This window comes from Borostomias antarcticus (assembly GCF_949987555.1).
Source record: "Borostomias antarcticus genome assembly, chromosome: 11".
NCBI lineage: Eukaryota > Metazoa > Chordata > Actinopteri > Stomiiformes > Stomiidae > Borostomias > Borostomias antarcticus.
The window spans coordinates 12,626,160-12,652,513 of record NC_140244.1 but is presented as its reverse complement, the minus strand read 5'-3'; the positions used below and the strand labels follow the sequence as shown (position 1 = coordinate 12,652,513).

Below are 26,354 nucleotides of genomic sequence, written 5' to 3'. Positions count from 1 at the left end.
TATTAGGAACTATAACGTACAGTAGGCCCCGGCTCCTCGATATTACCGAGCTTGGACAAGAACAAAAAAACACCCTTGCTGATTAAGTCTTATATATAAATATAGTGTACATATATACGGACATGTACCTTTTTAGCCTCACAGGTCACGGACTCGCCAGGGGTTTTGGTTTCCACCAGAGCCAAGTGTATAAAACATGAACGTGACTTCTGCTCACTGTTTTGTTAATTTTTTTATATTTCATTTACGATCTCCTGTATGTATTGATATCATAATGCCATGGGAGGCGAAAGAAGAGCCTGTGTTTTCAAACATGCCTTTTGTACTGTGGTTTTGTGCTTGGGCGTGAATCTGACGTCAAGTCTGAATATCGGCGGTTTCAGTTGAAGGGACGATTCACGCAAATCACTGACTTCAGAGACGTGCCACTATAGACTCCTGTCTCTGTGTAGCTTCCACTCAGGTGGTCATGTGACCATTGTCAAACGCTCTGGCGCTCCAATGCCCTTTAATGCACTCACAAATCCCATGTGATTTTCCTTTCCATCACATTTTAATATCAAAACAAAACCGTATCCACCTATAAGCTTGAGTTTACAATCGACAAGATTGTCACATTGAGTCCCTATGACAAGCCAGCTGAGTGCAACCTGGAAATGTGCAAACCTCCAGAATGATCTTATATACTCTTTACATAACCTATATAGTCAGCAGCATTTATTTCTAGTTAGTAAGCAAGTAACTGCAAAAAAAAAACATTACACCTGACTGACTCAATGATGTTGCTGCCCAAACAGACTGTGGCCTATGCTGCCCCCTGGTGTTTGGTGGAGTCCTATCATGTGAAAACTGCTTTCGTTCACATTTTTATTCCAAATATACAGTCCCAGAAGGAAGAATATTCTGTTCTTCAGGGTGAAACATGTCTTGTCTGGGAGAGGTTCAGTCAGTGGTGGTTGGGTTCTTGTTGGGAGAAGTTCAGTCAGTGGTGGTTGGGTTCTTGTTGGGAGAAGTTCAGTCAGTGGAGGGTTGGGTTCTTGTTGGGAGAAGTTCAGTCAGTGGAGGGTTGGGTTCTTGTTGGGAGAGGTTCAGTCAGTGGTGGTTGGGTTCTTGTTGGGAGAAGTTCAGTCAGTGGTGGTTGGGTTCTTGTTGGGAGAAGTTCAGTCAGTGGAGGGTTGGGTTCTTGCCTGGGAGAGGTTCAGTCAGTGGTGGTTGGGTTCTTGTCTGGGAGAGGGATCTGCAACCTGCGCAGTGTGTTGATGAAGAACTTGGGCAGAGGGCAGTACACGGTGATGTCACCCTGACCTTTGAACCCCGGTAGGGTCAGCTGGCGGGCGTGCAGGTGAAGAGGGAGGAAGCGCACCTTGCTCTGCTCCAGTCCCAGACTCCGCAACACGCTCACGGGTAGTCGCTGAGGACACACACACGCACACACACATCCAACAGCCTGGATCTGTGAAGGCATGACTGAATTCCCTGACTCAAATTAGATCACTAGCATTCGCTGTTTGGTAGCTTAAAGGGCAATGCTCGTTTTTGACAACCTGGACCTTATTTACGACATATTATAAGAAGTTTGACTCACCGAGATCACTTTTGTGTAGTTCGGAGGCCTGTAGAAGAAATTTAAAATCCAGCGCGAGCCAGTATATCCATGTAATGACCGTGATCGGGGCACCGAGAATGCAGTTTCTCAAAATCTATTTTCGGACGCTAAACGGTTGTTTTCATCAATCAGATTGGATTAATCGACAGTTGAGATTCCTCAACGCGAGGCATTGTTGTGGTTTTCAAATACGGGGTCTTTAGCCTCTGTAATATGATCTTTACACGCCTTTCCCCACTTGCTCCAGCACGCATGCGCACAGGCCAGCGCGCAGACTGGCTATTCTCCGGCTACACTCGCGGCTCACATTCTCTGCGCTACGATCGGATTGTTGCTGACGAATGACGACGACAATATTCTCGGCACCAACAACGATCGTAGCGCAGAGAATGTGAGCCGCGAGTGTAGCCGGAGAATAGCCAGTCTGCGCGCTGGCCTGTGCGCATGCGTGCTGGAGCAAGTGGGGAAAGGCGTGTAAAGATCATATTACAGAGGCTAAAGACCCCGTATTTGAAAACCACAACAATGCCTCGCGTTGAGGAATCTCAACTGTCGATTAATCCAATCTGATTGATGAAAACAACCGTTTAGCGGCCGAAAATAGATTTTGAGAAACTGCATTCTCGGTGCCCCGATCACCGTCATTACATGGATATACTGGCTCGCGCTGGATTTTAAATTTCTTCTACAGGCCTCCGAACTACACAAAAGTGATCTCGGTGAGTCAAACTTCTTATAATATGTAGTAAATAAGGTCCAGGTTGTCAAAAACGAGCATTGCCCTTTAAAGGGTTCCACATATGCTAATTTAACCTACCTTCTATCTCTACCTTTGGTCCTGAAAATGTGTTCTATAATGTCCTTTGCTCTGAATAAACATGTATTTATTTATCAGGGCTATTTTAGTACCCCCCCCCCCCCACCCAGGCTGAATTGACTTGATTCAGAGTATGCTAATTATTTAGTTCCCGCCAGGTAATGTTACCGCCCACTTTGCTGTTTTGAAAAGATGGCAGCTAATTTGGTTCCTTACGATTTTGACCCGCCTAGCGATCCAGAAAACGACAACCACCAGCCGTTAGGGTTAGGGTTGCCACCAGGTGCATCGATCAAATGCATCGATTCTATTGACAGGTGTCATTACAGCGATGCGTGTGCAATTTCGAAACAGGATGATGACGTTGCACAGAAAAAGGTCTATAGCTTACCAGCAACTTGTTGGCTAATGTACCCGAGCCTTTTTAGTTAAACCAGGAGGCTAAAATAGCAGTCACATAGGCCTAACGTTATTACCAAAATAGCAAATAGGCGAGCCAACTGTAAACAATCTAAGTGCCTGTTAGAATAATACTAACGTTAGCGCGCCGGCTACAACAGCCACCATCCACACACACAAAGCACAACTCGTGGAGTTTGGTTTTTTTGTACATAGTTTCAGCGTCTTCACGAACAGTTGGTATAGCAGCGTTCCTTAGAAGCAGGAACTTTGCAAGTCCTTGTTCAAACTGGCCGAGATTTATGAACGATTCGCGAGTAAAGTGCGCAGCGCTAAGACTGATTTAGGAAGGGTTTTGGGAATATTACAATTATAAATAAAATTCAACCACTTATCCTTTCTTTCATCGCGTGGGAGGGAGTGGAGAGGCTTGTTTGTTAGAGAACAGCCAAGGACATGGCACCGTTTACCAAATTTAATGTCCATCCTCGTAGGAGAGACTGGAGACGCGAGGCTAGGTAAATGATAAGGTGGCCTACGCAACAATCTAAATATGCTAATCAGGGGCGAAGTATGCAAATTATTAAAAAACGTGACGTCAGGGCCCCCACTTCCGGAAAACGAAGCAATTGATAGGAGGGGGGGGAGGGGGGGGGGGGGGAAGAAGCGCTCACGGGCAATACAGAGAGAGCAGCGAGTGTTAGGAATTGGGACTGGGCATATCATTAAGACTCTCAAAAACCGAAATGAGGGTGAAAAAAACATTTTCAATTGAGTTTAGCATATGTGGAACCCTTTAAAGGAGGAATTGATCCACACAGCCTTGTTGCAGAGGATCTAATGAGCATAATAAACGATGATGATATGATATAACGATGGAATGATGATATTACCTGAGGCGCCAGTTTGTCCCAATGGGAGTACTTGTGGTCTCCGATGATGGGGTTTCCCAGACCGTACGCCATGTGGACCCTCAACTGGTGCTTCACTCCTGGGGAACGAGAGAAGGAAACCAAAGTACATCTCCATGGAAACCAGGTACATCTCCATGGAAACCAGGTACATCCCCATGGGTTTTGTGCTTTCATAGGCATAGAACAGGTTAGATCACCCAGAAGAGCGTGGAACTGACACTAAAGGGTTCTGGTTCAGAGTCCTGGGCCGATAAGGTGGGAACTTGACCGGTTGTCTGTAGGGCTGCTGGGTGACTTCGTTGCCATTAATAATTGCGTACTGTTGTGCCCTTCAGCAAGGCACTTAACCCCAACACCAGCTCATAACGTCCGGCCTGCTCATGCTGGGTGATCCTAGTGCGCTCTACTCAACTGCGTGGAACGCCATGAGGAGAGCGCCATGGGTTGAGATAGAAGACACGTCAGTTGCTTTCGAACAAGTGACTGAAGTTGTATTGTATCCCCATTGAGGGGACAACATGCTTGTGTGTGAATAGACTTCTTGCCAGTGTTCAACCCACTCTTCCAAAACATTTAAGTTCATCCATGTTTGTACATGCTGACCATAAGTAAGTAGCCTTGAGAACCAATGGTTCTCGAGCCTAGTGGAATGGAATGGAGTGGAATCTCCTGATTCCTTAGCGTGAGGCAGCTTGATGTACCAGTACACCCCCTGGACATGACACTAGTATATCACAGGGACCTGCCCCCAGTCCAACCCTTGATGCTGAGTGCCAAGCAGGGAGGCATTGGGTACCATTTTTATAGTCTTTGGTTTGACTCGGCAGGGGATCGAACCCCCAACCCTCCATCGAACCCCCAACCTCCTCCCAATATCAGGGTAGACACACTAAACACAAGGCCACGGAGCTGGTTCCCCATGATGGCATGGTCTCATATTGTTCAAGGTTGACCCTGAGAACACAGTCTGCGCTTCTTACCCGTGATTGGCTGAAGCTCCACCAGACTGCAGCCACCACTGCTCTCCAGCACGCGGTACCGGGTCACGGCGCCGTGGGCCTGCCGGCGGGGCTGGACCCGGGTCACTCCCTCTCCGCTGTCTCTGACCCGGTAGACGGGACTCAGGCCCATCTGAGGGGGAGAGAGCGGCCAGTTGGTACCTTGCTGTACGGTTTACACAGTGTTTATAGTTATAGTATAGTATAATTATAGTTCATGTACACAACAGTCGAGACGAAACGCTAAGTTTCATACCGCTTGTCTCATCGTCAGTACTTCAATAAGATCGGACAGATTGAAGCTTGCAAACGGCAGTTTGCCGTGAAGCACTTGTTGTATTTGTATTTTGTTGCTCTTGCACTTTGGCTTTAGCACTAGATTAATTAACTCCTAGTAACTTGTTTAACCGCCAGTTTAACTGTGTTAAATGCAATTATTGTGTCGCTTTCGATAAAAGCATCTAGTAATTAACTGATGTAATTTTAGAGCTGTCCCAAATTGGGCCTTCCACTCACAAAACAATAGAATTTGGTTCTGAAATGTCTTAAAACTGTCTCTGGCTGTTGTATGTGAACCAACCCATCTACAGTCATCTAAGGTCAGTTACCTTGAAGTGAGGCTGTGAGCCTGTGACTTCTCTCTCCATGACAGGGATGTCAATCACTCCCTCTGAGGGCACAGGCACACCCACAGTTACAGTCCTAGGAGAAGGGAGACGAAGATTATAGCCTAATGATGAGCTGGTGGTGATAACGGTTGACTGGCATGAACATCCCATCTAAAACGACATCTTCACACCCCTCACCAATACTTTCTCTCCACTTGGCAGTTTCTGTGGAGGTTCTGTATATGGTCCACCACCTCCTCACTCCTGGCCAACAGGAGAGTCCCGGTGGCCTCCTTGTCCAATCCCAGACAGACGTACAGGTGAGACGCACCTTTCTTCCCATCCATCATCTGGGTCAGGATCGGGAGCACGCTGGATATGTTGTTCTTGACCCCTGACCCTTCTGGGAGAAGGAAGAGAAGGAGTTGTGTTGGGGTCCATGGATGTGCATTCACAAGTCAACATGCACTGGTGGCAGAGGTTTGAATCCGAAGCAGCCTGCCCAGTGATGAGTACATGTTGTTCGAAGTAGACTACAGTTGTAGGCTACTGTAACTAGGGATGTAAAGATAGCCAATATAATGATAAACCACGATAAAATCCAATTCAATTTATCGTGATAAAATATCACTGAAACCGTGCTTTGAAAAACTTTGAATACTGTCCAGCATCAACCAAAGTTAGCAACAGTCTTCAATACACAATTTTAATGTTTATGTAAACAAAAAGTGCATAGTGCTGCTAATTTTGTGTGGTTTTCAATGTAAAACTTTGTGAAAAGATTTTCAGTGTGTGTATCTGTAATTTTTTGAACATTTTCAGCCAATTTTAACAATACCGCCGCGATAATACTGATAATTTGGTCACTGTCATCATGATTTGAAATCTTCATAACGCTATCTCTAACTCTAGCAGGCGCTGTGCGCTGGGACAACCTTAGTGGTAGAGAACGGTTCTGCTGGTCATTTGAATTTCCTGTCTTTTGACAATCCATGTAGATTCTTTTTTTACCCTTACCGTGTACAGGCACGCCATATGGCTTATTGATGGCGACCAGCTCCTGGTTGTGGAAGAGCAGGCTCCTGTGGAGCTGCTTGGCCAGCACGTTGGGGTGGACGTTCTGCAGCTGCAGGCTGAGCTGGCGGAGCTCGGTTACCCTCCTCTCCAGCGGGGACCCCGGCGGCCTAGTAGCACCGCTGACGCCGCTTCCCTGGGTCTGTGCCTTCGCCTTCTCCTGTCGAATCTTCCGTGCCAGATCGATCGCCCTTAGTGTAGGCTTGTTTCCAGGGTCAGGGTCATGCCTGGGAGGTGCCTCCCTCCGCGGGGCAGTCACATGTGTCCGTGTGAGCAAGGATGCGACTCCCGGCGAAGCGCGATAAGATACGCGCATTTTCCGTAAGCAAAGGTTTGTTAGCCGACTCAGTTCATTGTTTTGAGCCACACTGACCGCTCGGCGACTGTTCATGGCAACGTGGTTTTATTGTAAATTGTAACTTTGTATCCGTCTGTGTCTGCATGGAGAGTTCGACTCCATTGAGAATCCTTTCCGGCGGAAATGACGTATATTTTAGTTCCGATACACTAACAACAGTTCTGACTTTCCTACCATCATGTGGTCCTTGTAACCCAACCCTAACTAACCCTAACCCTCCAACCCACTGGATGCTTTTAACTCCCACGTGAGACTTTAAAGCATGTGTAACGTTTTAGGATAAAATAATTGCAACGACCATGTATTGTGGATAAACTATTGGCGCAGAGGAAATATCCAGTCAGGTTGAGACATGCGAGAGTCTGAAAACGGGCATGGTTGCGTCTTGCATGAACGTGGATCATTAAACCACTGGTACTGTATTTAATAATTTCCGCGTGATTGTGGCTGCAGATATGAAGATTACCGACAGTGTTTTGCGAAGCTTTAGAGTTGCCAGGACATACCGAGAGAATTCCCAGAAAGTCAACTGTGTGGATTACAGCCCGGATGGCGAGAGCGCGGTTTCCAGCAGCGACGACGATTCCATTTTGTTATATGACTGTCGCGAGGGAAAGTGAGCTCAAACTATCTAATAATCTATAAACAATATCTGTATCTAATTTCACCATTAAAGTAGTTTATGACAGCTGCTTCATAACAGGGCAGGATTAGCTTTTGTACACACTCATGTTCGATTCCCTGTTAATTGTCACTATGGTCCTATTATCCATTCTGTATTCCTTATATTTGTATCTGTCTGTTATCCCTATTGTACCCTATCTATGATTTTATTCATGGTTAAGATTATTATTATGAGGCACCTTGTGCAATTCATGATTGGAGGAAAAAAAGTTATAATTATTATTATTATTATTACTACTACTACTACTACTGTACTGACATCACTTTCTCAGACCCGTACAGACCCTTTACAGCAAGAAGTATGGAGTAGACCTCATCCGCTACACATATGGGAATGCCAACACAGTTGTCTACAGCTCCAACAAGCTAGACGGTGGGAACTCTGGCCTCCTCATTCACACCAGGCACAGCGCCCCTCACCTTGCATGGCACCACACAGTGAACTGTCTGGGGCGAGGCTCCGATACTCTGAAGTGAAAGTAGCCTAGTACTGTGTCATAGTCATCAATATTCACCGTTAGCCTTTCATTCTGTCTTAGATACGATCAGATACCTGTCGCTCACTGACAACAAGTACATCCGTTACTTCCCTGGCCACACTGCGAGGTGAGAGAATCTGACAGTTAAGTGATCAGTTATCAGACAACCTCAATGTGACCAGCAAACATATTTTAATGTCATCAGCTTGCGAGAGGTGCTCTTGAGCTCTGTATTTCTGACTTAAGGTCAAGATTCTCGTCTTGACGTTTTGTTCTCCATGAACTTTAGGGTTGTTGCTCTCTCAGTGTCACCAGTGGACAGTATTTTTATCTCTGGCTCGTTGGACAAGACCATCAGACTGTGGGATCTGCGCTCTCCTAACTGTCAGGTGAGTATGTGTGTGTGTGTGTGTGTGTATGTGTGTGTGTGTGTGTGTGTGTGTGTGTGTGTGTGTGTGTGTGTGTGTGTGTGTGTAACCCATGATAAGGGGTTGCCTAGGGCAGGATTCAAACCCACACTTTCCTACTTGTGAGGTGGACAGTTGCGCCAATAGAGACGTCCGTCTTGGAGGGACTGTTAGCGCTCCTTTGAGGAGTGAGTTTAACCAACCACTCACTACCGCTACCTGGGACTTACAAGGACACTTTGACACACGGTTACATGTGGTTGAGGGGAGGCCAATCAGGTCAGGCCATGGTTGCGTGTGTGTATGTACAGCATGTCTGTGTTTGTATGCTCATTCAGGGTCTGACTAACCCCCTGGGGAAGCCTGTATGCTCCTTTGACCCAGAGGGCCTGATATTTGCTGCAGGAGTGAACTCAGAGGTGATCAACTTGTACGACATTCGCTCCTTTGATAAGGTGAACATTCATTACTGTTGAAATCTGATGTTTGTGTACAGAGCGGGTGTCGGGGCTGTTTGTGACAATTGTCTGCATCATGTTTCAAGAACCGTAATATCATCTGGGTCCATCTGAACCTCATTCTTGAAATGTAAGCATCTGCCATAAGTCATTTGTTTATCTTTGCTCTCTTATTTTCCAGGGTCCGTTTGCGTCCTTCGAGACTAAGTTCAGCCGGGCCTGTGAGTGGACGGGCCTCAAGTTCAGTAAAGACGGGAAGCTGATCCTCATCTCCTCCAACGCCAGCGCTGTCCGTGTCCTAGATGCCTTCAACGGATCTGTGTTGCACACATTCTCTGTAAGATTACCACTTTTCTAATACAATACACATTTTTATGTTTATATACATTTCTGTATTTCTTTACATTGCTAGCTTAAAGCATGTTCACCTGCCCATACTGAATGCATGTCTGATTGAAACAGTCGTTTATTCTGTCACCTGTTCATCTGCCTGTAGGGCTACAACAATGCTAAAGGCATTTCTCTGGAAGCCTGCTTCACCCCAGACTCTCAGTTCATCATGATCGGTGAGCCCAAACAAACAAACAAACAAACACCACCTCAGTACTAAATATACCAGGACCTTCACACATCACACTCCCTCCAACACTCAAATTTGACATGAGGACAACCATGTAGTGTTTAGTTAGCCCTATAGCAGATATCATTACAGGTCCATAGGTCCATGATTTCCAGAACTGAAGGTTCTGTCAGTGTTCTGTTGTTGTGCCCTAGTGAGACACTTGATTAACCTGCCAGAGACGCCACAGCGACCCTGGCTCTTAACCCAGATCTCTCCTGCTGTCTCATTGAGGGGGTTGAGATACGCAGAAAGAACAGTTGGCTCCAGCTCCGCTGTCAACCATCAACACTACTGCCTGGCTCCCTAGCAACATCGCAACATTAAATAGGCTAGCCAGCTACGTTACTTGTTCTTACCATTGCAAGTGAAATTTAAGCAATGTAGCAATGTCATTCATGGTTACAGTCTGCACCTTTTCTTTCGCCAATAAATTAAGTTAGCAAGACAAACGGTTGAACAGAGTTGCCCGCTAGCAGCGGTCATTATTGTTCCGTTGCACTTAACGTCGGTCAGTTATCGAGAAATAATTGACCGGTAGAATGTGTTGATTGTTCAATCAGAGTAGAGTATTTCAGAGAGCCGTGTAATAAATAAAGATGGTGAATGTGGTAAAAAGGCTATCACTAGAAACTGGTTGAAAAGTGACCCTCCAGAACTGATTCAATGGATGGACATTGTTGAGGAAATATTCTCCATGGAGCAAATGACTTATAATTTGAGGACTAAAGCAGCAACCCATGAACAACGCTGGAGGAAATGGCCTGCATTTAAGAGTAATGATGGGCGCACCTAAGAGAAAATTGATTGCATAGTGAGGTTAGATCCCCCGGGTCTTGGTTTGTGTAGAGTTCTTGGTTTGTTTCCGTCTATGAAAAAGGAAAATGTATGCATTGTACATTAGAATGTCATGTAACATTTGAGTGAAATAATGTGCAAATAAAAAGTTAAAAAAATAAAAATAAAGCTAGTGAATGTGTGCTGTCCCCTGGCCCAGGCTCAGAGGACGGGAGAGTCCATGTGTGGAGCACAGACAGCGGGATGAAGATTGCGGTTCTGGATGGGAAGCACTCCGGGCCCATCAACACCCTGCAGTTCAACCCCAAATACATGACCTTCGCTAGCGCCTGCACCAACATGGTGAGATGCTCCACCAACACTTAAAACTCAATCACATGCCTACTTTGGATGGGCACGGGGATTTTAATATTCAGATACTGAATATATACTGATTTTAGTACAGTATTTTGAGTGTAGCCTATTTTCGATTTGTCAAAAAATGATAGCGTTATTTTAACAATGGAAAGTCTTTGTTCAAATAAAATACTGAACTATTTTGTGTGTGACTTTATCCTAATTACATAATCCCCCCAAAATAAATGTTGCGTGTGTGAAAGTTCATTGAGTTAATAGGCCTACTGCCGTCTACATTACATTACAGTCATTTAGCAGACGCTTTTATCCAAAGCGACTAACAATAATTGCATTTAACCTAGGAAAAGCCAATGTACTACTACTTGCCAGAACTCACAAATGCATCTTCTTTCTAAAACAAATTTCTAAGAGCATAATCTAGTGCTGAAGGCAAAGTGCATGAATAGCAATCTAAAATACAATAAGTGCCGTCTAGTCAGGCAGCTCACACAACCGGCTAATTACCAAACAAGCGAAGTTATTAACTGCTTTAGACACATGTCCCTAAGCCTGACTCACCTCTTTCTCTCTCTCTCCCTCCCTCTCTCTCTGCAGGCGTTCTGGCTGCCTTGTGTTGAGGAATGACCGAGGGGAGGGGCCAAAGCAGCCTACTGGAAGACCGCCACCACTATTGTTACCCAGAATGCCTTGCTCTGCATTTCGATAAGGATAAGAACAGGGAGAGAACTATGGACAAGGTCAGTTAGTTCTGCCTTAGTGTAAGGGAAGGTGTTTTTTAATCAAGTCAGACACTAGTATGCCTATTTCTTGCAAATGATTTTAATATCGCATTTTAAGGTGGTGATGAGATGAAACTGATCTTAATACAAATGATAATTTGCTAATGCAACACTGAAATGCTGTATGTTTAGCTAGCATATAGATGTTTTATTTTTACATTCAAATCAATATTTATTCATTTTTATGTATGCCACATGTATTAAAACAGTTTTTTTTAAATTAAATTCTTACAATGGAGTCTTTTACATGTTTTGTTCTAGTGTGTTGGGCTAATGATCACCATGACTGGCTTTTTGTTGATGGTTAATGGGGAATCTTTATTTTATTTTATTTTGTATTTTTCTGGCATTTGTGCTTTATTATATAGGACAGTGTAGACTGACAGGAAAGGTGGGAGAGAGAGAGAGGGGAGGACATGCAGCACAGGGCCCAGGCCAGATTCGAACCCGGGCCGCTGCGATAAGGACTAGCCTTCACGCCTTAACCCATGAGCCACCGGGGCGCTCCAATGGGGAATCTTAAGTGGTGGTTACTGAGCCTTTGTAGATGTCTTTATCAGATAATCATGGTCTCAGTGTAGTCTGGTCTAAACAACAGTCTTCTCTCTCAGCATTGCAATACATGGTGCTCCTCTGATCCACGTGGAGGGGCTGAATGGGTTAAAATGGACGTTCTGTTGTCTGTGTGCTATTATAAGAACAGATCAGAACTGCATACGTGCCTGAGAGAAAGAGACAGAGCTTTAATGTGAGTGGGTGTTTGTGGGTTCACCTGTCCGGGTGCGCACAAAGTGTTTCTGTGTGTGGTGGAGGGGGCTGATGTTGAATAATGTATAGCAGCTTGGATTGTGTCCTCACTGCGCTGGTTGAATAATGGATGATACCATCACAGGTAACCTCACAGGTACGCACTTATCTTTCTCTCACCCATCTCGCTCTCTCCCTGTGTGTGTGTATGTGTTTGTGTGTGTAATAGGTTAGGCAAGAATAGGTGAGAGAGGTAATGTGAGTGACAAACACACATTGAATATGAATGAGATGTAGTTTTTATCAATGGCCATTGTTGGGTATAATTGTAAAGACTATTAACTTTCAGCCAATCATTCATCATGACCCTGGGAAAAATCATATTTGTTGGTGCCTATACGGTTTCCTAAATGAAACTTTACCAAGTTTGTTTGAGCTGATCCATCAGAGGGTGCAAGCTTTACCCCTCCCATGATAAACCTCTAAATGTTGTTATATATCCTCTCAATGTTGTTATATATCCTATCTAAAGTGCAGATTTGAAACATGGGTCAAGCTTCACATCGGGTGTCGCATTTCTGTGACCAGGTAGCTGGAATATGAGCTCGTAGCTGCGTCCGCTTGTTGAACTGATAGGGTTCGCTGTGTGAATGAGTGAGTGATAGGCCTACAATATGTAATCATAGATGACACAGGAACTGCCATCCACAAAAAAGACGGTGAAATAACGGTCCCGCCGTTACCCAGACGCATCTTTGGAGACGCCCCAGGGAGCGCCAAGAGTTTCAGCGTTGTGGTCACTGATACGCAAAGAATTTTAGATCAGTGGTTAAGGTGGCATATCCTCTGACAGACACGTTATTACTCATCAGCCAGAGTTCCGCAGATCGGATTTCAGGTGTTAGGGATCTCCCTCCCAAGCCACCCTTTCTGAGTTTATGTCACCGGGGCGTGCGAGTTGAACCCAGACGGACTTGTCCGCTGTCAGTCCCGGCTAGGCTACCTGACCAGTCTGCTGTCCGTCCCGGCTAGGCTACCTTCTGAACGGAATTGGAGTGAAGACACAGAGAGGACTTTTGGACTGCCAAAAGATGTCCCACCAGACGGGAATCAATGGTAAATAACTTTTTTACCGCCTTAATAACGTTTTACCGCTTTCTTTATAGAAATCACCGCACTCACGACTAACAAATGGTAAGGTGCTAGAAAAACAAAACCTAATGTTGAAAAGAAAATTTCTGCACACTTAGGTCTCATGCAAGTTTGAGGTTTAATACCGGTCAGATGACCTTCATCAGGGCAACAGCCATTACAATGAACATATGCCTTGATATAGACAAAGGGCTGTGGCGGTGCAATCAGGTTACACCTGTGAAGTGGCAGAGGCTGAAGGGAAATGTAGTATAGGCCCAAGCCTACAAAATAGTAAGCCTACAAAGCATATAGCATTCCACATACCAAACAACACAGGCTGTAAATACAGTAACAAAACCAATAACAAAAGTTATGAAATACAGTATTTACATATTCATATATTTTGTACGTTTGTTAGGCGGGTAGGGATTGGACAGGTATCAGGCTGACCGTCATAAAGTACAATCCCTATAGCCCTATGAAAAAACTTCAAATTCTGGAGCAGAGAATGATAACTAGCTTTACCTTATAGCAGGCTATTTTAGGCCTTAATGTGATATTTCAGATTTGGAAACCATTTTAGCGCTTTGGAATTGTGCTTGAAACATATCTCTGCTTTCCTTCGCTGTTTTAGTTGGGCCTATGTTCAGTAGGCTAAATCAAATTGATTGTTGTAGCCTATGAAAGTTCTGGAATCTTTAAACCGCGACTTTTCGATTCCAGACAACATTAGGCTACAGTCCATTTTGAACGAAGGTAGTTGGGCTTTCATTTGCCTGTCAGAGGGCAGCGCCGATACCTGTGCACATGGCAGGGAGTAGGCTAGTGAAACTGATAAAATCGCAGTAAACAGAATAGGGAATTCCTCCCAAGTCTGTCAATCTAAAGTTCAGTCGCAAAAGAAGAATTGATTGTAGAGTGAGTGCGTATGTTTCAGCATGTCCGTAATTGGAGAATGAGGGGTCCATAGCATACCTCTCTCTCACATTTCTCACTTGGCCCTGCATCATTGATGAGGCTGCTGTGTTTGGTAACCATAGTGAGAGGTGGGGGGAGGGGCCCTGCTAATGGGGAACACTTTCATCTCTAACCTAATTCATCTGCCGACCCACAAAGTATGGTTGGGTTCCTATGAACATTAATGACAGATCTGCGATCACTTAGCAACCGTTCAAAGTAGATTGTGTATGTCTACGGGGCCGGGGCCCTTGTCTGTGTCACCCAAGGTGATGTCATGAGGACACAGCTGTGGATCAAATTTAGCAGTCTCAAGTTCTTCCTGACCCATCTCTTTTTCTTTCTTTCTTTCTTTCTTTCTTTCTTTCTTTCTTTCTTTCTTTCTTTCTTTCTTTCTTTCTTTCTTTCTTTCTTTCTTTCTTTTTTTTCTCTCCCTCCCTCCCTCTTTCTCTTTCTCTTTCTCTTTCTCTTTCTCTTTCTCTTTCTCTTTCTCTTTCTCTTTCTCTTTCTCCCTCCCTTTCTCTCTCTCTCTCTCTCTCTGTCTGATTGTTTGTCTTACTCTCTCTCTGCCTTATATCTGGTTACTATAGCAACGTCTGAACTGAAGGAGTTTTTGGCCAAGGCAAGGGGAGGAGCCATCCGAATAGTCAAGATTATCATCATGGACGGTAAGCACGTGTGTGTGTGCACGTCTGTGTGTGCGTGTGCGTGTGTGTACGCGTGTCCATGTGTGTGTGTGTGTGCACGTCCTTGCATGTCCGTGTGTGTGTGTGTGTGTGTGGAGCGGGGCGGAGGTGGTCTCAGTGTGAGTTGTTCTCTGTCCTGCAGAGGAGCTGGTGCTTGGCTCATACAGAGAGCCCGCACAGAGCTGGGACAAGGACTATGATCACTTCCTGCTTCCTCTGCTGGTGGCCCAGGAGCCCTGCTACATCCTCTATCGCCTGGACTCCCAGAATGCACAGGGATACGAGTGGATCTTCATGGCTTGGTCACCTGACCAATCACCAGTATGTGATTCTACTGAGCCAGCACTGACCATGACTGAATCCATCATTCACATTAAACATGTTATCTTTAATACAGTACAATTAAGGTCATATTATTAGTATATTACATTAACATTAATCTGTGACTCTCTGACTTAATCAGAAGCAGACCAATTCAGAGCAAGTAAAAACTAAGAGCCTCTCTCTCTCCCTCCCTCTCTCTCTCTCTCTCTCTCTCTCTCTCTCTCTCTCTCTCTCAATAAATACTGTTTAAAAGAATAACATTCACTTTCATTTGAACAAATATGAATCAAACCAGGTTCACATCCACATTCTCCCTGCCTGCTGTGTGTGTATGCTGCAGGTGAGACAGAAGATGATGTACGCAGCCACCCGCGCCACGCTGAAGAAAGAGTTCGGAGGAGGTCACATCAAGGACGAGATGTTTGGTACCGTTGAGGTCGGTGGATGAACCGTGCAACACTTTTTATTGATTAGGATTAAACGGGCAGAGTCACGCTTGTTTCAGTTGATATTATTTAGATTATAAACGTTTGTATTTAAATTCTGTGTGTAGGCCTTTTTAAAATCCCCGTCAGTGTAGCGGTTTCCCTACATGTGTGAAATACTGTGGCCAAACTTCAAAGGGAAAACACATCCAGTGATGTCACCCTTTGAAGTTTTACCGCAATATTTCCTATACATACAGGAAAAGGCTACACTGACGGTGATTTTAAAAAGGACTACACACAGAATTTAAGCTGTTACAATGTAAATAATATCAACTGAAACAAGGCTGACTTTACCCCTTTAAAATGCTGCCTTGACCGCACGTGGTAGATACTATTGTTTGACTGGGAATATGGAGGTTTTCTCACTACGGTCTGAATCTCACTGTGGTCTCTGGACTTCCTGTGTGCAGGATGACCTGTGTTTCCAGGGTTACCTGCGCCACATGTCGTCCTGCGCCTCCCCGGCTCCTCTAACAGCGGCGGAGCAGGAGCTGCAGCGGATAAAGGTCACAGAGGTAGGACCGGTCAGGGGGTGACCAGGACCACACAGACGGGAAGGGAGGGGTGACCAGGACCACACAGACGGGGAGGGAGGGGTGACCAGGACACACAGCCGGGGAGGGAGAGGTGACCAGGACACACAGCCGGGGAGGGAGGGGTGACCAGGACCACACCGACGGGGAGGGAGGGGTGACCAGGACACACAGCCGGGGAGGGAGAGGTGACCAGGACACACAGCCGGGGAGGGAGGGGTGACCAGGACCACACCGACGGGGAGGGAGGGGTGAAAAGGACCACACAGACGGGGAGGGAGGGGTGACCAGGACACACAGCCGGGGAGGGAGGGGTGACCAGGGACACGCAGACTGGAGGTAGGACCGATCAGGGGGTGACCAGGGCACTCAGATGGGAGGTAGGACTGATCAGGGGGTGACCAGGGCACTCAGATGGGAGGGAGGACTGACCAGGGGGTGACCAGGACCACACAGGTGGGAGGGAGGGGTGACCAGGACACACAGATGGGAGGTAGGACTGACCAGGGGGGTGACCAGGGACATGTAGACTGGAGGTAGGGATGGGCCAAGGACAGACAGACAGGAAGGTAGGACAGGCCAGGGACACATAGATGGGGATGTAGGGGTGACCAGGGAGCCACAGACGGGGATGTAGGGGTGACCAGGGACACACAGACAGGGATGTAGGGGTGACCAGGGACACACAGACGGGGATGTAGGGGTGACCAGGGACACACAGACGGGGATGTAGGGGTGACCAGGGACACACAGACTGGAGGTAGAGGTGACCAGGGACACGCAGACTGGAGGTAGAGGTGACCAGGGACACACAGACTGGAGGTAGAGGTGACCAGGGACACGCAGACTGGAGGTAGGGGAGGAGCAGGGACACGCAGACTGGAGGTAGGGGAGGAGCAGGGACACACAGATTGGAGGTAGGGGAAGAGCAGGGACACACAGACTGGAGGTAGGGGAGGAGCAGAGACACACAGACTGGAGGTAAGGGTGACCAGGGACACGAAGACGTGGAAGAGAGCAGTGTGGCTCTGGGCATCTTTTCTGCAGTGTGTAACGTGTGAAGTTAGCGTGTGTGTAATGTTAATGTGTATGTGTGTGTGTGTGTGTGTGTGTGTGTGTGTGTAAAGTTTGTGTGTGTGTGTGTGTGTGTGTGTGTAATGTTAATGTGTATGTGTGTCTGTGTGTGTGTGTGTGTAATGTTAATGTGTGTGTGTGTGTGTGTGTGTGTGTTTAAAGTTTGTGTGTGTGTGTGTGTGTGTGTAATGTGTGAACTCAAATGTGTGTTACTCTCTTTTATCACATGCCATCTAGGATAAGGTTGTATGGGTACGTGATGGTCTCTTCACTCCTTCACTAGCTGAGTGAGTGAGCGAGTGAGTGAGAGACAGAGTTTAACATACTTGTCTATTTTATGTGAGAGACAGAGTTTAACATACTTGTCTATTTTATGTGAGAGACAGAGTTTAACATACTTGTCTATTTTATGTGAGAGACAGAGTTTAACATACTTGTCTATTTTATGTGAGAGACAGAGTTTAACATACTTGTCTATTTTATGTGAGAGACAGAGTTTAACATACTTGTCTATTTTATGTGAGAGACAGAGTTTAACATACTTGTCTATTTTATGAGAGACAGAGTTTAACATACTTGTCTATTTTATGTGAGAGACAGAGTTTAACATACTTGTCTATTTTATGAGAGACAGAGTTTAACATACTTGTCTATTTCATGTGCGAGACATAGTTTAACATACTTGTGTATTTTATGCACAGGATGAACGTAGGCGACTAAGCACACCTACAGCCAGAGCAAAGGTTTGTCTCCCTCCTGTGTGTAGGACTGATGGATTTAGTATTTGCACTCTTTATTGTACTGCATTTTCACTGTCATGTCTTTACCCTGTCCTGTCCTGCACCCTGTCCCATGTCATCTGCAACAGCATATGCCTTAACCCTGGTTAGATTCCTAGTATGTGTGAACTATATACATGACAATAAACAGATCTTGAATCCTGAATAGACCAAATAGATCACAAGGGACAATATGTAATCTGGGTTTTTGTCTCCCCCTGGAGGTGACAATGGAGTTTGGCTTGGACAAAAGGCACCAAACTATGCAAGGCCTGGCTTTCCCCCTACAAGAGGAAGCCAAAGGCGCTATGCAACAGCTTAAGCAGAACCGTATCAACTACATACAACTGGTGAGGTTCTCACACACAAAAAAACACATTGTGGAATTCACAGAGTAGACTGCAGCCTCACCAAACACTCACAAAAGTAAACCGCTCATGAAACAAACCTACTCAGTGTCGTGCATGTGTGTGTGTGTGTGTGTGTGTGTGTGTGCGCGCGCGTGTGTGTGTGTGTGTGTCAGCGGTTGGACGTAGAGAAGGAGACCATAGACCTGGTCCACACCAAGCCCACAGACACCTGGGAGCTCCCTGACAGGATCCCCATCGACTCGCCCAGATACCACTTCTTCATCTTCAAACACTCCCACCAGGGACAACAGCAAGAGGCTCTGGGTCAGCAACAACAACAACAACACAACAACCACCACCCAAACACACAGCTTATACACACACAAACACACACACTCGAATAAGCACAGTTGATTATAATGACCATTCATGCTCTGAGACTGAGATATCTCAGGTCTTGTAAAGACTGACGGATTGTTATGATTATATTAAACTAATAGATAGATAGATAGATAGATAGATAGATAGATAGATAGATAGATAGATAGATAGATAGATAGATAGATAGATAGATAGATAGATAGATAACTGAATAGTGACTAATCAGTAAGTTTGTACTGTGACTGAACCTCTCTCTCTGTGTCTCTCTCTATCTCTCTCTCTGCTGCAGTGTTCATCTACTCCATGCCAGGGTACAGCTGTAGCATTAAGGAGCGGATGTTGTACTCCAGCTGCAAGAACCGTCTCCTGCAGGAGGTGGAGAGAGACTACCACCTGGAGATCACCAAAAAGGTACCCAGCAAAACGCCACCTCCTTTCATCAGTACAGCCCACTGTGATTCAATATGTTAAGAGAAAACGAAAGGGGCGGCACGTAGTTCGGCCGGCTGGGGATCGCAAGGTTCCTGGTTCGATCCCAGCTCCCGGCATTGTGCCGAAGTGTCCTTGAGCAAGACACTGAACCCCAAAATCGCTCACGTGCGGCACAGTGGCACAGTACCTAGTACAGCAAGAAGGTCTTCGGGCCTTTCTGTGTGGAGTTTGCATGTTCTCCCCGTATTCTCAAGGGTTTCCCCTATAGATATAAGAACCCAATATGAAATATACCTGCAAGCAGGGATGTGGGAGACAAACAGTTTAGCTGCAAGCAGACAAGGAATCAGCTAGACTGACGTGGGGTCAAGGATGGTCCCGAGAATTTCGAAAGTCAGACATATGGTTGAACGGGATTCAATCTCTGTACCTGCTGTTTGCAAGGCCGACGCGCTATCCACTGTGCTACACCGGATGTTGCAAAGGTGAATCCCCCTTGTCCACAAGGCATGTCAGCCTTCGCTTCCTCTCGGTTGAGTGAGAGGGGGTGTCATTTGAATTGGCACACGGTGAAAAGTATACATAGCTTAACTATTTACTTCTATAGAATCCAAACAATCACGCGAACATTTTGAGGTATATGTCCTCCTATCTTCAAAAGTGTAGGAGAGGTGACGAGTTAGAAACACAACATTGATTCAATCATTTTCTTAATCAAGAAAACGTGGCTTTAAAGCATTTTGGCTTGTTATAGTGCCACCCTGTGGCCAATTCGCTTAACATTTCTTCAGTGGCCATTAGGCATGCCTTGGTATCAGCAGCAACTTGATATGATCATGTCAAAAGCATTGCTGTAAACACAGACACATATTTGCTTACTGCAGTGCGCCCTCATGGTCAACATGATGCAAAATATTTTGTGGTACTATTCCTCAAGTGGGGTCTCAAGTCTTTTCAATCCCTGGTGGGATTAATGGTCTGAAACTGAAATTAACTTCATATGTAAGGTAAAAAATAAAGATAACATTAAACATTGTTTGTGGTGAAATAGCAATAGTTTTTTTTTCACAGCAGACATCTTTAGAAAGCAGAGTAATGTTCATCCTGTCTCTGAAACCAGATTGATTATTAATTACACCTGTTAAACAACAAACAATGGCTGCAGATTATGTGTAGACCTACCACCTTTCATGCAGATTGGAGGAAAATCTGACATGTGGTTGAACGAGATTCAAACTCTGTACCTGTTGCTTGCAAGGCCAACTTGCTATCCACTGTGCTACGCCTGATCTTGCAAAGGTCAATCGCCCTAGTGCACAAGCCATGTCAGCCTTCACTTCCTCTCGGTAGAGTGAGAGGGGGGGTGTCGTCGTTTAAACTGGCACACGGCGAAAAGTATACATCACATAGCTCATAGCTATTTACTTCTTCAGAATCCAGACAATCGCGCAAACATTTTAAAGTGTCAAATGTAGTGTAAGTGTAAATGTAATATCTTGAACAGAGTAGGAGAAGTGATGAGTTAGAAACATGAAATTGATTCGGTGATTTTCTGCTTCAAGTTAGAGCGTGGCTCCATTGGTCTCAATGGAGGGGGGGGGAGTCGTCGTTCGAACTGTCACTAGGTGAAAAATATACATCAGAGAGCTTTTTTTAAATTTTTATTATTTTACGAATCCCAAGAGTCATGTGAATGTTTTTATATATAAAGTGTATAAGCTGTGAAAATTGGAAGAGGGATGGCAGTTTAGAAAATGTGACATTTTTCCAAAATCCCGCACTCTCCACTCTAAAATTGGTGAAATTGTGCAGGAGTCCAAAAGTGTAACTTCTGTTTTTCAATCCAAAAAAATGAACAAATAACGAAACCATGGGATGCTTTGAACTCGACTTGATCCAATGATCCCTGAATCTTGAAAGTCGAACATACGGTGCAAAAGTTATAAGCATAAACGCGACTCCAACTTTGACTCGTTGGTGGCGCTAGAGTGCACGAGGTGTCAACATGCTACTTGTTGACAAGGGTCGTGGATGTGTCCCGGATGAGTGTGCCAAATGTTGCTTTGATACATGAACAATTTGCTGAGATATGACCCCATATCCTGTTTGCCGGCTTGGATGCCAAATTTGATTGGTTGTAGCGGGCGAACGCTTTCGAGAATGGAAAATCCTTGTACAACTTTTGTGGATTAGTCTAGAGAATGTGTATACTGAGTTTCGTGCAGATTGGTGAAAGTTCCTAGGAGGAGATACATACATTTTAAGGGCACATCATTCAAAATGGCGGAGAATCCAAGATGGCCACAATTACATCATAGAGTGCGTTGAATCCGGCTTGAGCCAAGGAATTGAAGGATACCTGAAGTTTGAAAATTGGACTTTCTGAAGAAAAGCTGCGTGCATAAATGCACCTCCAATTTTGACACTTTGGTGGCGCTAGAGAGGGCAAGGTGTGGACATGAGACTTGGTGAGGAGGGTCAGGGCACTGTCCCGAATGAGTGTGCCAATTTTCACAACTTTTGACAATAGGGTTCTATAGGCTGCCATAGACTCCCATGGCAGAAGAAAGAAAGAAAGAAAGAAAGAAAGAAAGAAAGAAAGAAAGAAAGAAAGAAAGAAAGAAAGAAAGAAAGAAAGAAAGAAAGAAAGAAAGAAAGAAAGAAACTTACAAAAACAATGGGTGCTGCAGCAGCTGCGCTGCTTGGCCCCCAAAAACATGCAGAAGAACAGATCGCTAACGCTGTCCCTGGTGAAGACGGACAGGAGCACTTGGTTGGCCCCCGGGTGCGTCCCCTGCATGCTGCCTACTGTCTGCTCCCACCTGCCCTTGGGGGAAGGACGTCGGGATGGGTTAAGAGCAGAGAGAAGTTTCATCAGTGGACGCTCCAGTCATTTGTGTGTGTGTGTGTGTGTGTTTCGGCGATACCGCCTCCCTGCACCATGTGTGATGTGTATTTCACTGCGTGATAAATAAAGATGTTTGTTTGTGGTTGGTTAAAGCAATGTTTTGTGTGTGTGTGTGCGTGCGTGTGTGTGTGTGCGTGTGTGTGTGTGCAGATGGAGATCGACAGTGGCGAGGGCCTGACAGAGGAGTTCCTGTATGAGGAGGTACATCCCATGGAGCGGACCCTGAAGCAGGCCTTCGCCAAGCCCTGTGGCCCCGGGGGCAAGAGGGGCAACAAGCGCATCATCAAGGGGGCGGGCGAGAACGGAGAGGACAGTTAAAGATACACACACACACGCACATACATACACACACACACACACTCACACGCACACACATACTGTACACACACACACATACACACACACACCATCCATCCATACACACACACACACACACACACATAAAGTACCGTTCAAACACACAACACCATGTATATGTAGGCTACCTTAGACTTCTCATCTGCTCTACCGTTTCTTCTTCCTCTCCCCCATGTGGAAATCTGCAGTCGTATTTTTCATGTTAAACTTTAGGCTACCTACGGCATAAGGATGTCTAATTGTTTTACATAAACACCTGGCAAATAAAATATTTTTCTGTATATTCAAATCATCTTCTTATTTTACCTTCAGAACTGAAACCAGGCCAGGTCCAGCCTGGCTTATGTGCGTGGCTGGCTTGTTTCTGTTCAGGACTGGTAGGACGGAAGCTAGTCATGCCACTGAAATAGCTATGAATTGAAATTATATGAAATAATGTCTTATAAAATAAGATAGGTCATGTCATCTGGACACATCAGTTCCAATGCTTCCAATGCTAATCCAGCACAATAAGAGCCGGATAGCCAGTTAGCTCATGAGCTCACAACAACTAGCAGCAGCTTCCATAACATTAATGGTAGCGGTCAGTGGCTAAAGCAGTTACACTGATGATTCCTGTTACGTTAGCTATTTTGCTGCAATTGGTTCAACTTCTGTTTCTGGACAAAGGTAAGGGATAAATCCAGATAACACAAGGCTAGCAGACCTACGGCGGGTCCCCGATGGACGAGTTGGCAGACCTCGGGCGGAATATAACACAAGGCTAGTGGACCTACAGCGGGTCCCCGATGAACGAGCTGGCAGACCTCCGGACGAATCTGCAGGAGGGTTCCTGGCCATTTGCACATCGAATGGCAAGCGGACCTCTGGCAGATTATTAGCGTCAGTGACAGCGGCCCGCTAGTAATCCGAAATGCTCCCGCTATTGCTCCACCACCATTCCACCGGTAGTTTATTGTCTATATCATAGGCCCATTGGCCCTAGGCTTATGGATATCTATTGCTAAATTAACTTACTCTGAACATTTTTTGGGTAACCCTTCCTTTCATAGTCCCCCAATGACTAAACATTTACCTGGTAAATACATGCAAAGTTACTGAGACACCTATACTGTAGGTAAAATCTAGGAGTATTTCAAATGTTCAATTACTGCACATAAATTCAATAACTGACATAGCACCACCAGCCCAGATAGCAAGCGGATCTGGGCCATATACAGGCCAGATCTGGCCCTTGTGGCTTAGTTCCGGTCCATATATGGCCCAGAATTATTACACATCCGCTTGCTATCTGGGAGGTAACCTCATTTTTACATAGCTTAACATCCAGTGACAAAACAAAATCTTCCCCACTGGGGCTTGAACCTCTGACCAGTCAGACACTTTGTCCACTACATTACCGAGGATCTGGAAAGTGAGTGGTGTCATAGTGTATTTATTTTGGTGTGCCGGGACTACTGCCTCTTGTGATGGCAACATAGAACTGCAGGTCAACAACAGGACGGAGGGAAAGACGGAGGGAGCGAAGGAGTGACAACCAGACAAATGCTATCTATGGTATCACAAAAACGCAAAATTGAAACGTAAAATAAAAAGTCCCTAACCCACAATAGTAATACATATGTGTAGTATATTTTTATACTGTATTATACTGTATTACATCAATACATTTGTATTACTCTCATGTAGTAATCATTTTATTAAGAATAATGAATTAACTTTACTTTAGTAGGAATTGTGTTAACTTAAGTAGGCTAGTTTAACATGTGGGTTACAACAGATGTCCTGTCTTGAGTAAACATTCCTTTGTCCCTGAGTCAATAAAGATAACACCTCTGAAGTCTACAGTTGTAACGTGATCCTAGGAGGACACAGGAAGAACCCAGAATAGCCCCATGTCCAAGGGGGGGCAGAGCTCAGTGACCTGTTGACCAATTACAAGACTAGTTGATCAGATCTGTGTTAATGAACATTTCTTGTATGCAAATTTGTTTGTCATGTGAGACCTGGCCTGAAGCCAGGACATATAAGATGGCCGCCTCGTGAAAGAACCTTAGTATTGCCGAAGATTTGACCCCGTGTAAAGGCTTGCTCAATAAATTGTTGATTTGACCGCATTTTTATCCTGAAGTACTTTTTTACCTAAAAGTGTTCATCTGAAATATACGACATATGTTTTGCCATTAACGTAACGTGATGTCGCAAGAGCTGTCCCATTCCTTTTTATACCATTTCAAGCCCTTGTAGCCTCTCGCACTCAACCTCTTTACCAGGTTACATCAATAAGGCTGTGAGGGCTCAGGGCTTGAGATATTGAGATATATTTACTGCAAAACTGTGGGTAGCCTACAGTTCCGCGAGGCCTGCCACCCAGACTGCACAGTGAACACTGCACAATCTTCCCATTGTAAATGTATGCTTCCCTCCAATTGTCCAAAATGTATGAAATACCGCAGAAGAATCAAAATTGGTTGATATATTGATAGTACCCGTCTCTTACATGACACTCACCTAATTTGGTGGCTCTGGGCCCTTTGTGACTGTGCCAGCAGAGCCGTGTAACTTAGAAGTTCATTGTCATGATGTAATGCACAGTATAGGCTACGTTAGGCATAAATAAGCTTGCCTTGCTATACTCTGCTCTTTTTTTTTCTTTTCTTGTAGACATGCCTCATTCACCAACGAAGTAAAGAAGTTCTTAAGAACATTTCTTCTTAAACTGTACGCCGTTTCTAAGAAAATTCTGGCATTCACCAATGGTTTCTCATCTGGGATTTGTTCTCAGCTAAGAACAGAATATACGAACACTGAATGACAATCGCAAGTAGGCCTTTTGAGTGGGGAAATGTAGCCTAGACTATGCAAAATTGGTGATTGCGGTTATCTCAATTCTACAGTTGGATGATATATGATTGAAATGCAATTATATTTGCATTATTCCCCAAAACCTGTCCTAATCATAACCATAATTTCCATTGTAAACGTGTGCGTCAGAATATCTGATATGTCATAGTTTAAATCATTTCGCTCCGAATTGCTTGTTATTCGTGTTGATCTTGAAGATGTAGATAAAATATTTAGATTGTGTGTTAATAATTTATGATTTTGGTGTAAATTAATGTGTTGTGTTTTGTTTTAATTCTTTGACCGTTCTGCAAAAGCACCGTGAGATTTCGCTGTATAGGCCTACATATAATAGCCTACCAACAAATCCATGACCATTTCATAATTTGGTGATTGCGGTCACCTCAATTCTACAGTTGGATGTGTGTTAGTGCGCTGCTGTGGAGAGGGTGGTAGTCCGTGTCCCTGGTGTCTGTATCCATATCGCCTGCGGCGCGCACACCCAACAGTGCTGTTGTCCCTGGTCGAACTCGGACAACGGTGGGCACGCCGGCCCCCCTCCAGTGGCCTGCATATCTATCTTCAAGATTAAACATTCACAATTCCTTTATTTGTCACATGCAGCCTAATGTCCAGTCACAGTGAAATGTTGCTGCCGGCTCCAAGGTTATGGTCATTACAGATGAAACTCTAATACTCAATTTACAAATGACACAATAAGGACCATTTCTATACAGTATGTAGATAAGATCAGATAAGTAGGGTATCTCTTTTGTCAACTGCTAGCGTTGACAGCTGTGTAGGCTATATAGCCTATTTTTGTAGACTGTAGGCTTGTATATTGTATTCTATCACGTTGACATTTTGCACTGTTCTGCCTCGCTATGTTTATGCACCAAGGCAAATTCCTCGTAGTAGGAGGCCTACTTGGCTGAATTAAAATCTGATTTTGATTGCCTACGCTGGATTCAAAATGCAGTCTTCTGACTTGCTAACGCATCCGGC

The 26,354-nt window shown here is 45.0% G+C and overlaps 3 protein-coding genes across 3 annotated transcripts; 2 read left to right on the top strand and 1 right to left on the bottom strand.

Moving 5' to 3' along the window:
- Positions 1–714: 714 nt before the first annotated feature.
- Positions 715–6,870, bottom strand: rpusd4 (RNA pseudouridine synthase D4). Its single transcript, XM_084445291.1, has 6 exons — positions 6,360–6,870; positions 5,541–5,745; positions 5,343–5,436; positions 4,717–4,867; positions 3,716–3,813; positions 715–1,411 (listed from the first exon to the last, which is right to left on the bottom strand). Exons 1-6 carry the CDS (start codon positions 6,805–6,807, stop codon positions 1,199–1,201), a joined length of 1,209 nt encoding a protein of 402 aa, XP_084301417.1. The 5' UTR covers positions 6,808–6,870; the 3' UTR covers positions 715–1,198.
- A 103-nt stretch (positions 6,871–6,973) lies between these two features.
- On the top strand, positions 6,974–11,540 carry LOC311314796 (WD repeat-containing protein 82-like). The gene is made up of 9 exons (XM_084445292.1): positions 6,974–7,390; positions 7,731–7,831; positions 7,998–8,064; positions 8,227–8,326; positions 8,683–8,799; positions 8,984–9,139; positions 9,299–9,368; positions 10,419–10,561; positions 11,171–11,540. The coding sequence occupies exons 1-9, from the start codon at positions 7,230–7,232 to the stop codon at positions 11,198–11,200; spliced, it is 945 nt and encodes a 314-aa protein (XP_084301418.1). The 5' UTR covers positions 6,974–7,229; the 3' UTR covers positions 11,201–11,540.
- Positions 11,541–13,193: 1,653 nt separating this feature from the next.
- LOC311314781 (twinfilin-2-like) lies at positions 13,194–22,466 on the top strand (the record flags this gene model as incomplete). The annotated part of the gene is made up of 9 exons (XM_084445267.1): positions 13,194–13,218; positions 14,784–14,861; positions 15,022–15,200; positions 15,544–15,639; positions 16,102–16,206; positions 18,302–18,427; positions 18,601–18,751; positions 19,098–19,219; positions 22,299–22,466. The coding sequence occupies 9 exons, from the start codon at positions 13,194–13,196 to the stop codon at positions 22,464–22,466; spliced, it is 1,050 nt and encodes a 349-aa protein (XP_084301393.1).
- Between the last annotated feature and the right edge of the window lie 3,888 nt (positions 22,467–26,354).

Coding starts and splice junctions, on each gene's coding strand:
- rpusd4 (XM_084445291.1), bottom strand. CDS start 6,807: ATGAACAGTCGCCGAGCGGTCAGTGTGGCTCAAAACAATGAACTGAGT. Junction 3,814..4,716: donor GGAGCTTCAGCCAATCACGG/GTAAGAAGCGCA, acceptor CTCGTTCCCCAG/GAGTGAAGCACCAGTTGAGG. Junction 1,412..3,715: donor GGGACAAACTGGCGCCTCAG/GTAATATCATCA, acceptor GTGTGTCCTCAG/CGACTACCCGTGAGCGTGTT.
- LOC311314796 (XM_084445292.1), top strand. CDS start 7,230: ATGAAGATTACCGACAGTGTTTTGCGAAGCTTTAGAGTTGCCAGGACA. Junction 7,832..7,997: donor CAGCTCCAACAAGCTAGACG/GTGGGAACTCTG, acceptor ATTCTGTCTTAG/ATACGATCAGATACCTGTCG. Junction 9,140..9,298: donor CTGTGTTGCACACATTCTCT/GTAAGATTACCA, acceptor ATCTGCCTGTAG/GGCTACAACAATGCTAAAGG.